The sequence below is a fragment of the Pelophylax lessonae genome (assembly GCF_965119305.1).
Source record: "Pelophylax lessonae genome assembly, chromosome: 10".
Taxonomy (NCBI): Eukaryota; Metazoa; Chordata; class Amphibia; order Anura; family Ranidae; genus Pelophylax; species Pelophylax lessonae.
In genome coordinates this window covers 36,399,362-36,412,867 of record NC_138777.1, presented here as the reverse complement: position 1 = coordinate 36,412,867, position 13,506 = coordinate 36,399,362, and the positions used below count along the sequence as shown (strand labels likewise).

At 43.2% G+C, this 13,506-nt stretch overlaps 1 protein-coding gene across 3 annotated transcripts in view; it reads left to right on the top strand.

Annotated features, from left to right (window-relative positions):
- CAPRIN1 (cell cycle associated protein 1) overlaps positions 1–10,926 on the top strand; it is a 73,460-nt gene extending 62,534 nt beyond the window's left edge. For all 3 annotated transcript variants that reach the window (XM_082269809.1, XM_082269810.1, XM_082269808.1), the window contains 2 exons: positions 5,289–5,352; positions 10,703–10,926. In XM_082269809.1, coding sequence (XP_082125935.1) covers positions 5,289–5,352; positions 10,703–10,767 — 129 coding nt within the window. In that variant the 3' untranslated portion in view covers positions 10,768–10,926. The remainder of the gene's footprint in view (positions 1–5,288; positions 5,353–10,702) is intronic.
- Positions 10,927–13,506: the final 2,580 nt, after the last annotated feature.

The following is a 13,506-nucleotide window of genomic DNA, read 5'->3' as shown; positions in this document are numbered from 1 at the left end:
TTTATAGGGGCTCGAGCAGTAGCTACATTGGGTTGTGGCCGGTCTGTGTTCCTGTGTGACCAGATGTACGGTTAGGGGAGAAGTCATTTCCAGGCATCAGGCTCTGGTTCCAAGCCCCTTTCGGGGTAGGGGGAAGGGCTCGCTGGTGCCGTTTTTTAAATAGTTTCCTTCAAGCACGCACTGTTGAAGCTACAGGTGGGGGAGCTTATACTGAATCTTGGATTCAAGACAGACTATAGCTCAGGCACCCTTGGCACCAGCAGGACACGGGTAAGATGGAGGTTGCTGTACCTACATACTTTCACTTGTTTACTCCTAGGTTTTCACCTAGCCTGTAATTTGTCACCTTGGGCTCCTTGAGTTGCAGGTTAATGTGAACGGGGTGCTTTTGGGCTCTATATATACCAGGGAAGAGGAGGACCCTGACTAGTGCCAAGATCCCCTACTCCTGTGCTGTGGGCTGTCCGGGATTGGGTGAAAGGTTTACTTGCCCCACTACTTTCTCAGCTGGATTCATGTAGTGGGCTCAGCAAAAGGTTAACTTCCTCTACTTTACAGGGAGAGGTTCTTGATTCTTTCTGTGAGTATAGTTGCTAAATTCCCTGGCAGTAAAGGAACACCATAGATCAAGGGTCCTATCACACGGCTTTCTGCCCAGTGGACTGCGTTTTTGCTCAGTGGGGATTGTTCTTCTGAGCAGATGGGATGACAGGTCCGTCTCCGCTCACTGTGGTGAGACAGACCTGTCAGAGCCCCGCTCTCCTCTATGGGAGATTGGATGAAAACTGACTGCCTGTCTGTTTTCATCCGATCCTCCGGCTGGAAGAGGTTTCCATCCGTCCAGATTTTACTTACCGAATCGGATAGCAGCGGGTGTCAGTGGACATGTCACCGCTGACATTCGCAGCGCTATAAGGATGCATTGTGCATCCGATTAGGTCCACCTTTCGGTTTTTCAGGCGGACCTGATCGGATGCTCCATGTACCTCTATGGCGTAGTGGATGTCATCGGTGACCTCTCCGCTGACACCCGCTGCTGTCCGGTCCATGAAATCCAGACGGATGGAAACCCTATTTTCCATCCGCCTGGAGGATCGGGTAAAAACGTAAAAACGGACAGGTTGTCCGTTTTCATCCAATCTCCCATGGAGGAGAGCAGGGCTCTGACAGCGCCATCTCCGCAAAGTAAGCGGAGACTGAGTGGTCATCCGCCTGCTTAGCGGGGATCGGCGGATTGATCCTGCTGAGAAAAACGGTGTCAGCTCTTGTGTGAAAGGACCCTAAGGCCCCTTTCACACCTCAGCGGGGGATCTATCTGCCAATCCCCGCTGAGCAGGCGGATGACGGCTACGTCTCCGCTCTGTGTGGAGACGGAGGTGTCAGATCACCGCTGTCCCCTATGGGTATAAATCTGATGAGAATGGACCGCCTGTCCGTTCTCATTCCATCCGATCCAATCGACTGATTGAAAATGGGGTTTCCATCTGTCCGGATTTGATGAACAGGATCGGATGGCAGCGGACATGTCTCCGCTGCCCCATAGGGATGCATAGGGCATCCGTTCAGATCCGCCTGAAAAAATGTGTGTAAGGGGCCTTAATCTTCAGGGGTTATTGCATTAATTATCTGTAATTGTTTCTATTATCTGGTACCTGGGTGTGGCTGCCCCACAGGTGTTTAGTTTACCTCTCCATACACGTTGCAATCTAAAGTCTGTTGAATACAGTTGACAGAAGTTTAATCCCCACCTGTCTCTCAGAAACCTTCCATTCCCTCTAGAGAGCTGGGAAGGATGAAGTGTAAACTCCTAGGCTTTTTGATGGCCTGGTATACTTGGTCTTCACTCACTTGGGATCTGACTATACAAACCTCCAACTAAGGTTTTATGTTGTAACCCACAGGCGTCTGAGTAGTAATCCTTTTTGCTCCACCTGTCTCAGAGCTTTCCATTCTCACTAGAGCGGAGACTGTGAATTGATGTTTACCTGGTATATTTTCTCCTCACTTGGGATCTGACTATATAAGCCTCAGGGAGAGGTCTGTCTCATGGAAAATTTACAGCCTTAGCAGAAGTCTGTCTTTTAGGCCTAAGGTTTAATGTCTATACTTTGCATCTTGGGTGTGATGTGTAGTAACCATTTTTGTGCTACTGGTTTGCATGTGGTGATGCATTTTTACCTGGGTGTGGCTCCAACTTAGGAGTTTTAGCTTGCCTTTCTACACACGGTTAAAGCGGAGTTCCACCCTAGAACATTTTTTTTTAGATAAAAATCCAAACCCCCCCCCGGGACAGTCGGGGCTAGTGCATTTAAGCAACGATGGCCTCTGAACTGTCCCCTGTTTCACTTACCTTTTAGAAGAAATACTTGCCTTTAAAAAATGTCTTGTCCAGCGCTGCCATCTCAGGTGTGGGCAGCTGAAGCTGGAGCGTCCTCTTCGGTGACGTCAGAGTCCCAGAATGCCCTGCTCGTCACTTCCGGTGCAGGCGCATCATCCCTGCAAAGCTTCTGGGCTTGCCCAGAAGCTTTTCAGCAGGGAATGACGTGCCTGCACCAGAAGTGACGAGCAGGGCCGGTGCAGGCGCATTGACTCCTGGGATCGATGACTCTTATCTCCCAGGAGTCAATGCAAGGAGGAAGTGATGCAGCCGCAGAGGTAGGAAGAGGAAGGAAGGTAAGTATATTTTCAATGAAAGGTTTTTTTATTTTGTCAAATACAATGCATAAGAACAAACAATCAAGTGTATAGAACCTCAAACCAGTAGAGGTTCACAGTGGCAGTTGCAACCAGGTATCAGTCAAATGAGTCAAAAGTAGAACATGCATATAAAACAAATCATGCAGGATAATAAAACCCAGCCAAAAACCAAGGTGAAAGGTAGGATGTGACAGAAGGTAAGTATATTTTCATTAAAAAGAAGGTAAGTGGAACAAAAAAAAATTTTAATTATCGAATTCTTTTTCAGGTTAATTAAAGCAAGTGGATGGTGAAGAAAATTTTTTTAGGGTGGAACTCTGCTTTAACTCAGCATTACAGAAATGTAATCTCCACTTGCCGTCTAAAGTGGGGTACACACTATAAGAAAATTGGGCGAACAATCGTCCAATTTTCCTCGCTTCACAGCAAATCAGAACCCATGAACGAATATACGTAAAATTTCTCACACGATAAAGGCTTTTTTTAGTTTCTGATCATGCAGTCTTTCTTTTCTAATTTTTTTCTTGTAGGAAAACTGTACCCATTAAACGAAAATCGTTCGTGTTTTTTCCCATACAAGAAGAATTTTGAAGTTTGTCCCTTCGAGAATTTTCCTATGACAATTCAGAATCGGCTGTAGAATGTTCTGTACACACTATACAAAAATCCTACGAAAATTCTTTGTACGTAAATGTTCACCCAATTTTCTTAGTGTGTACGAGCCTTTACATAGACTTCTGTTCACACTAGTGTAGAGCTGGGATGGAGGAAGTGTAAACTCCAGAGCTTTTGATGAAGGACTTGTCATTTGGTGTACTATGCCTTCACCCACTTGGTATTTGACCATACGAGCCTCAGTGGTTATGTAGGGTTTCTTTGCCATACACATTCTGTGGTAGAGGTTGGTCTCAGGAGGAATGTACAGCCTAAGCACAAGTCTTTTGGGCCTAAGATTTTATATTGTACTTTGCATCTTTGACCTGATTTGAGGTAACCATTTTTGTACTTCCAGTTTTGTATGTAGTCGCATTAGGTTTACATGGGATTCTCCTAAGCCTAGACTCTGACCAGGACCTTTAAGTTCAGGTCCAGGGTTTATTTATACATTCTGTTGCTGTATTTCACCCCTGCTCACTGCCACCTGTAACCACCTAGAGGTTCTCCAAAGGTTGGATGCTGGATAATCTGTTGCAGTCAAGGCAGCAGAAGAGGCTTCTGTCTTCAATGGGGCAGCAGGGGTCTCTGCATGGCTTTTAAGTGTCAGCAGTAGATGTTTCCATTTTTTACCACAATTTTAACCTTATTCCATGTAGTGTCTGTTGGGGCTAGTCTCTTGAGAATTTGATAACTGGGTCCACCATATCTGATTATGGTAATTCCAAGGGGGGTAGAGGTCTTTGGACTTTTAATGCCCCCCCCCCCCCCCCCATATAATTCTTGATAACCCTCTCATGGGCTGTCCTGGAAGACAATTGGGGAAAACCAGAGTTAGACTTACCGGTACCTGTTTCCAGGAGTCTTCCAGGACAGCCAGGTTCCTGCCCTTATTTTAATTTTGTTTGTAAACGCTTTAAGGCAGGAGTCTTCAAACTATGGCTATCCAGCTGTTCAGGAACTACAATTCCCATCATGCCCAGTCATGTCTGTGAATACCAGAGTTTTACAATGCCTCATGGGGTGTGTAGTTCTGCAGCAGCTGGAGGGCCGTAGTTTGAGGACCCCTGCTTTAAGGTTTTGTCCTTAGGTCTTGTTTTAAAATGTAAAAGGCAGTCCCTCTGCTGAACTGGTTTTAAAATGTAAAAGGCAGTCCCTCTGCTGAACTGGTCAAAGTGTATTGGTGATGGGTTTCCTGTTGGAGGTGCTTCTTTCATTGGCTATCCTGGAAGACTCCTAGAAACAGTTACTGGTAAGTCACTCTGGTTTTCATGCTTTTTGCAGAAATGAATTTCATTTTTTATAACATGGGTTCCTATAGAACACGTTCACATCAATGCATTTTTGTGCCTCTGGGTTTTTGGAAAGGGTCGGGGGCTTTTTTTCCCCTGCAAAATGCAGCATTTTGCGTGTAATAGACTTAAATGGACCTGCATCCTAAATGCAAGTATTGCAGCGATTTGCATTTTTTGTCTTTTTTTTTCTATCAGCCCAACCAATTTTTTCCAAAAAATACCTGCAAATTTGCAGTAAAACCATGGAAAACACTACAGAAACGCTCTAAAGCAACATTCATAGGTGTGAATCAAGCCTAAGGCACTCTGCTTTCAGCCATGTGACTAATTTTCACCTTTCGTTGGACTAAACTAAAAATGCTAACTTTTTTTGGGCTTTGTAAATTGAGCTTCTTGGCTATAGTGGAAGGTCTTGCACCTCCCATTCCTTCCAGCTGTTTTTGGCTAATGAAAATGTTAGATGCATGCAAATGGGTGGATCTCACTACTGAGTCCTAAGGCTGTACCTAAATCTTTGCCTTGAGCTATTGACATCTGTAAAGGTTTTTTGTGTTTGTTTTTTTTTTCTCCTACAAATCTAATTTCCAAAGTGTAATTTTAACAAACTGTTTCCTCCCTTTTTTTCTTTTTTTTTTTTTTTAGGATGGATATCAGCAAAATTTTAAACGAGGCACCGGGCAGGGAGGTCCCCGGGGCGCTCCTCGAGGTAATGCTCAAGCGATGCACTCCTAACTCAGCTTCAACAAACATCAAGGGCGCAGGCCTGAGGAATAGAAGGAAAAATCTCGCCCCTTCCCCTCCCCCCTCAGTAATATACCTAGATCTCATCGGCCACACTAAATCGCCCCACAGCACCAGTTTGGGAATAGTAACTCGTCTCACTTGGGTGCTGGGTGAGAGGGTCAGCTCTTGTATATGATCTGTAGAGGCACCAGAATAGCAGTTTTAACGCTCGATGGGGAAAAAAATTGCTTTCGCTAGAATGACTCGCCTTTTTTTAACCACAGAATTCTCCTGAAAACTTGAAGTTTTAATTTATTTTTTTTCTTAAGCTTTACTACTTGTTGCTGCCTTTTTTTTTCTTTTCCCCACCCACATGGAGAGTGTAAAAAAACAATATTTTTTTTTAACTTTTTGCAAGCAAATCATAATAAAATTGTCTTACCCATCGCTATTAAACTTCCCAAAACTCTGAATTTGTGAATCGTTGCTTGAGTTTCAATAAAGTTGTGTTAAGTCAACTGTAGCTGGTTGCGGAGTATTTTGTGGTCTGGTTTATTGGACTCTGCTAGTGTGCGGGGCATTACAGCGCTTTGAGCTTTTCCATGGCAACAATAATGAACCCAGTTTGCACACAGTCCACATGCCACTAGCCTGACATTGGCTTGGCTTTGTAAAATGGAAAACATTTAAAAGGCAGGGGGGAGAGAATGTGTTTGAAGGATGAAGCAGCGGCTACAGATATTTCAGCCTGGAAGGGGGTGCTGATAAGTGTCAGTTTTGTCGAGGTTAAAGCTCCTCTAAACCAAAGAACAAAAACTGATAGTATTGCAACGAACTGGTCCTCTTTTGCTGGGATGGTTGCTCCTTTTTTTTTTTTTTTCTCCTCCTGTATTTTAACCTTGTAATGCTACCATTAATACACTTTCTGTCCTAGGGTGTCAGCCAGTAGTAAGGACAGCTAAGACCTTCCTCTCCCATAAAAGGGGGAGCGGTTGTGTAGGCCAGAGCTGGGGGGCAATGCTAACTTAAGTCCAAAGACAAAGGGTACAAGACATCACAAAATGTCTGAGCTATAGAGATCTATTTGCAAAACATAGATTTCAATAGTAGATTTAAAACTGATCTCTAGGTTTCCAGGGACTTTTAATAGTTTATTTGGACTAAGCTGGTCTAAATGAACCATTTCCTTCACAAAGTGCTGCTTTGGCTCTAAGCACTGTATGTACTGCATGAAGCTTCAGCCATATACAGTACACAGTGCCGGGTTCTTGCTGTGAAACGGGCTTCCTGTATTGCACCTGGAACAATAGTGGGGTCCGAGCAGTGCTCAGCTATTCATAGGCAGCTTTGTATTCTGTGAATGAATACAAAGCTTCCACTGATTGGCTGAGTCGAAGAGCTTGATGTCAGCTCAGAAGAAGCTTTGTATTCATTCACAGAATACAAAGCTGCCTGTAAATGGCTGAGTACCGCTCAGACCGTCTCTTTATTATTCCGGGTGTGAGATGGGGAAGTCTTTCTTACAGCCAGAACCCAGTACTGTACTTTAAGCTGCATACATGCAGTTTTATGAAGTTCTTGGGGCCAGTGCAGCTCTTTTTGAATGATATAGTTTGTGGAGACCACCTTGGTTCAAACAAACTAAGTGACAGAAAACATGGAAATTGGCTTTTATTGCCAAAAAGGGAGCAATTAAAAAATGTTGGGTTTACCTACACTGTATAGCAAAACTAGAGCAAGATATGAAAAGATCAAATACCTTTTTTTAAAGAGGATTGACAATGCTGTTTTGCCACCAAATGTTGTTCATCCTCTAGGGGCAATACCTGAAGTAAGTATATATTTGCCCTAATAGGAATGGGGTCTGTAGAAGTCCAGAGGAGACTTTTATGTTTTTGTTGAGTTGTATTGATGACTTCAGACCTTGAGGGGTTGATTTACCATATAAAATGGAGAATTGAGGGCATCTTCTATACTTTAAAGATCAGGTTTTGCCAATGGTTTTTAAATTGTCTTGCCCAAAAATGTAATCTTGTGCAGCTTGCCTGGTGGCTGCATTTGTCTTTCTATGGGTGCAGAGGATTCTTTCCAGAATCCAAGTGTCCTTGTGATTTCCTGTGCCCTGAACTGATATAATCAAACATGTCAGTTTTCCCAGGTACCTTATGTACTTGTATAGCGCTGTCAATTTACGCAGCGCTTTACATGTACATTGTACATTCACATCAGTCCCTGCCCTGAAGGAGCTTACAACCTAAGGTCCCTAATTCACATTCATTCATACATGGATAGTAGGGCCAATTTTATACAGGATCCAATTAACCTACCAGCATGTCTTTGGAGTGTGGGAGGAAACCGGGGTACCCGGAGGAAACCCACACAGGCACAGGGAGAACATGCAAACTCCAGGCAGGTAGTGTCGTGGTTGGGATTCGAACCACCGACCCTCTGGCTGCTAGGTGAAAGTGCTGACCACTACACCACTGTGCCGCCCTATAAGTGGTGGCAGGTTAGCAGTCCAAATTAGAACAACCTTGTGACAACTATGGCTTCCTCCATAGATACAGTGCCGTGAGCTTAGCTACCCTAGGACAGGTGGCAGGGGAGCGGTTTTAAAATGAAAACTATTGCAGCTTCTAAAGATTGATGAGCTGGGATATATTTTTTGCTTTAGAAGTGCTTTTAACCCCCCCACCTTACTCTTCACTACAGCCAGCTCATGGGGAAACCACTCCAGAATACTGCTTTGATTTAGGAACCCAACACCCAGGTCCAACTTTGAAGAAAGCAAAACTGCTCTCCCAAGTAGCTGTAGCCCCAGAGCAGGGAGTCCTACCTACAAAGTGAGGGTATGATGGTATCTGAAAGGCAGTTCTATCAGACCTAATAGTGGCTTAAAAAGCATCTTTCACAAAGCAAAATTTCTGCATGAGAATCTGTTGTCATTCTGACCACCTAGGCTGCAGCCTTTGTCTGTTTAGACTTTTTTTGCTCTTGTTTGATATCGCTGCATGTCATGTCGCTGATCTGATGATGGTATACAGCCCAGGAGTTGGAATGACCGCTTCCAAGTGTTTCAGGTTTGCTTTGTGATAGATGCTGGGTGATAGAAAGTTGAGCACTTTCCCTTCAGTTCTGTATGTAGTACCTGACAACTCGCTACTAGCGCGTGTTTTTTTTTTTTTTTTTTTTTACATCCCCCCCCCCCTCAGTATGTGTGCCTGAACGAGTGAATGTTCCTTTTGTGTGCCAATAGAGCTTTTGATTGTAGCTTTCTGTTGCTGAGCCATGTCCCAGTCTTCCGCTTTCCTCTTCCCAGGCCCGGTTAAGAAAAATATCTTATACAAGCCTTTTACTGTGATTTAAACCAGCGTCTTTCCCACCTAAATAAAGAACTCTGTTAAATGTAAAAGTTGATCTAAACCTTCTCTTCTCCACTTCTTACTATACCGGAGATTAAAAAAAGGAAACTCTGTACATGCCTAGACATATAAGTAAATATAAACATCTGGTTTGTCTTATACAGCACAACTAAAGGTTTTGGCATTTTTTCATTTTAATGCAAATACTCTGAAATGTCAAGTGTGGTTTTTTTTTTTTTTTTTCATATTCCATCTTGTAAAATCTGACTTAAGCTTTAGGCCCCTTTCACACTTATGTGACGTGATTTTGAAAGCATTCGCAAGGCTATATGCCTCAAAACGCATTAAAATCATGGCAAAGTAGTGCAGGAACTACTTTGAAGTTGGTGCGACTTCAAAGCGCACTGATATGAATGGGGCTCATTGCAAATAATGGCAAATGACTTGTCATGCGATTTTGCAGTTCAAAATCGCGGGACAAGTTGCACTAGTGTGAAAGGGGCCTAATGGTGGAAGAAGACAATGTTCCTTGCCATGTGAGAGAAGTGATGCAATTTTCTCTAAAGGATGTTCTCTGGAATTTAATTTTTTTTTTTTTTGCATTGCACCAGCGATCAATAGATGGCTGATGCCATGCAGGTCTGCTGCACATGGGCAATGTTAGCTTTACCCATACAGTAATCTGAACTACCACAGTGCTCCACAGTGCCATGGTAGTTGAGAACTACAAGCCAAAAGTTGCAAAACATGTTGCAGCTTGTAGTTCATAGACACACGGCCGCGCTGTCTTTGAAACCGTAGCAGCTAGTATGGGGAATTTCTCCCCATACTGCTGGGAGAGGCAAAGTGGACAGCGGGTGCAGCTCTGGGAAAACATGTTTCACCCTAAAATCAGATGGAACATGTACCCTGTTCCGAAAGGTGGACTTATCCTTTTAATCCCTTTTCTGGTAACTGGGGATTTAATATCGCAGTTCTATATCCACACTTAGGCTGGCCATAGAGCGATTTTTATTTTCTCTTTCCTGCAGCCATGGGTTTGTGTTGGTGGGGGAATCCCTCCCATGGAGCCATTGTGATTTCCTGGTGGGAAGGGCCGAGGAAGCAGCCACTGCCAGAAGAACACAGTGGTTACTGCTAGCTGCAGGTTGATCGATCTGATTTGAATTTTGGTCAGTCCCTGCTGTACCTGCTGAGAATTGAACGGTCTATGGCTGGCTTCATCCTCCCTTTTTTGCGCTTATCAGTCCCTTGTGCTTGCTTTTCTAAATGCTGCTGCCAATCCAAAGGCAGAACTTGGAGGCACCAAGTTCTGTGATTTCTGAACCTTTGTGTAATGCAGGTGTAGTAATGACTTACCAATAGAGGCTTGCAAAGTCTTACAACCAGAGTGCAGTCAGCAGAGATCCGGTCAAGGGATCCTAAAAAAAAAAAAAAGACAAACACTGATTCCTGCACATCTGGGGAAACTTGTTGAAACTCACAAGACACATAGGGGTTGATTTACTAAAATTGGAGAGTGCAAAGTCTGGTGCAGCTCTGCATAGAAACCAATCAGCTTCCAGGTTTATTTCCAAGACTAATTGAACAAGCAAAATTTAGAAGCAGATTGGCTATCGTGCACCCCTGCTCAGGATTTTGCACATTGCAGTTTTAGTAAATCAACCCCATAGCTTTCTACATATGTTACTTACAATTTCAGAGTGTTTGCATTAAAAACCTAAAATACTTTAATGCATTTTTGTGGCTTTTTTTTTTTTTCTAGTTGCCTAGTGGATCTAGGGTGCCACCAAGCAAGCTTTGAAAGACGGGGCACATTAACCTCTGTTCCAGTAGCTCCTTTTGCCACACCGTTAGCTCCTGGCACACCGTTAAATCATTTAGGCCTCTAAACAATCGGGCAAAGGCGGTTTAACTATATAAGAAGCCATATTACGTTAGTTTTTAAAGCCGGCTATTTCGTTTTTTCAGGTCGCGGAGGGCCCCCAAGACCTAGCCGAGGAATGCCACAAATGAACAGCCAACAAGTCAATTAAATCGTTGGAAGGAAGGCTTGCCCACCAGCTGGTGTTAAAAGCGTCAACTTTTATTTTTACCTTTCCCCCTTGCCAGGATATCTTTTTGCTTGTAAGGGGACTGTTTTTAATGTTGCCTGGTTTAAGATGAGATTACAGTTGTCAGAACACTCTTAACTGGATATGCAAAGTCATCTAACACACATAATGCTGCATGTTCTTCTGTACTTCAGTAAAGAACCTGTGGCAGCTTCAAGTTCATGAAGGACAGGACACTTGAATGGTTTTCTCATTAAGCTTTCCGGTTATCTGTTCAATTTCTGCCTTTGTTATGTAACCACTTGGGGCTTGGGCTGGAAATGAACATGTACCCACTTGAGACCCTGGATCCTTAAATGATCAGTATACTGGGCATTACTAGGCCAATTTTTCTGATCAATTATACATTTGGCAACAGAATTGCTAATGCTAATCCTGTCTCTGCCTTGGGCCTGCACTGATATTGTGCTCCATTCCTCTACTACCATTTGATATCAGACTATCATTCATTTCACAGCTTGAGAACGTAATCATCCGTTATAGGATCATTTGAAGGACATGCTAGTCTGGTTTGTGTGTACGTTCGAATGGATTCCAAGTTATCTGCGCTTAGTAGTTCCATGTTGGATAAGTCACAGAACTTCTGCTACAGGATTTCTAAGGGGCCCCCTTTTTTTTTCCCCTCCCCCTTTCATGTTTGGGATCGTTTAAACTGCAGTTTGGTTCATATCCCCTGGGAGGGAGAACAGTAGTCTGGTGATTAAAGGATCAATCGTTTTGACCAGAGGCAAATAAAAATGTGTTTATATAAAGTGGCTGATTTTTGTTGTGAATATTCCTAGTTGCAATGTACAATATGTGGGTTCACTGCTGGCTTTCAATTTTTTATAAAAAAAAAAAAAACAGGGAGGGGGGGACGAAGTCATTTTTATGCACCCTGAAAATGACACTAGGGCTTCAAAGTCTCACCAGGGAACATTCTCTGCAATAAATACAGGGGGGCTGATCATATAGATTATCACCTGGTGTAGATTGGGATTGAGTCTGTTAGGACCTTTTTTTTATATGATCATTCATTCTGGTTCAGTATAGATCAGTGGTCTTCAAACTATGGCTCTCCGGTTGTTCAGGAACTAATTTCCCATCAAGCCTGGTCATGTCTGTGAATTTCAGTTTTCCAATGTCTCATGGGATGTGTAGTTCCGCAACAGCTGGAGGCCCGTAGTTTGAGGATCCCTGGTATAGATCAATCCACAAAACCAATAATGGATGTCTGAGCAGGCAAATGTAAAAGAACAATCATCTGTTTACATCCACCTGCACAGTTAAGGAGTAATTGGGGTTGCTATAGGCCTCACATCCTGGTAATATGAAACATTAAATAAGTGGGGAACAATAGATCTTCTTGGTGCCAAGACAACCACACATGGTTAAAAAAATTGTAGTTTTATTACAAAATGTAATTTAAAAATGTCATTAACTACTTCCTGCTGGAGGTACGCATTTGTATGTCCTCTTTGCGGGCTTTAATAGCTTGCTGACCGCATTACTTAGATGTACAACGGCATGTGTGTGTCCTCTTAACTGCTTGACAACCGCATCACTTAGATGTACAGCGGCAAGGCGGCTCTCCTGTGCTGAATCACAAACCTAGAGAGTGATCTGGTACCTCCGGGTAGGGGGCACACGTGCTGTGCTGTGATTACACCGCACAAGTAGAGCGGTGGGTGCTGACCGACGAGGAAAGACGCAGAACAGAGCTCTGCCTATGTAAACAAGGCCAGAGCTCTGTTCTGTCAGCAGTGATCTGATGGATTTTCTTTCCTTGCAATGCAGGGAAAGAAAATTCATCAGATCCTGTAGTAAAAACAGCACAAAACCATTTCCAGCCAGTGTCAGTATAGTAACAGCATTTTTTTAAGCACTGATCCATGTTCATTTTACTGGTTCCCACAAAGTGTGTTAGTGTCATACTGTCTGCCGTAATATCGCAGTCCTGCTATTAGTCGCTGATCACTGCCATTTACTACTATAAATAAAAATTCCAGTATTATATACCATAGTTTGTAGACACACTTTTGTGCAAATTAGAATATTCTATAATCCCAAAAATAAATCCTGGTCAAAATTAGTATTGTAAAAAGATTATAGAATGTGCAGTGTGTCTCCTTTTGTAAGTTTATAGTGGAAAAAGCCCTATTTCCAGCTATGAGCACTGCAGAGTAAGGAGCCGCTGACGTCAACCGGGAGGAGAGCAGAAGATTTACGGCGGGTGATGTGAGCACCCAGCAGCACTGTAAATAAGGTATATTCCACAATAGTTACAAAAGGAGACGCACTGCACATTATATAATCTTTTTACAAAATGGATTGCATGTTTTTACAACGACTTTAGCTAGGGCTTATTTTCGGGGTAGGGCTTATATTGCAGACATCCCCAAAATTAAAGCTAGGTTTTATTTTCAGGTTAGGGCTTATTTTCAGGGAAACAGGGTAGTATAGGAAGGCCTCCACTCTCTTAGGAGTTTCTATTTTGGAAAGATGTGAGTGAATTGATGACACCTGTGTGAAAGGACCCTAAATAAAGTTAAAAAGAGCCTCGAAAATCAAAGGGTAATTTTTGATCGTATGCATGCATATGTGAGCGATTGTGAACCATGAGACCAGCAAGCTGATCGAATACTGATTGTCATTGTGTATGGTGTGGTCCTATTGTCATGT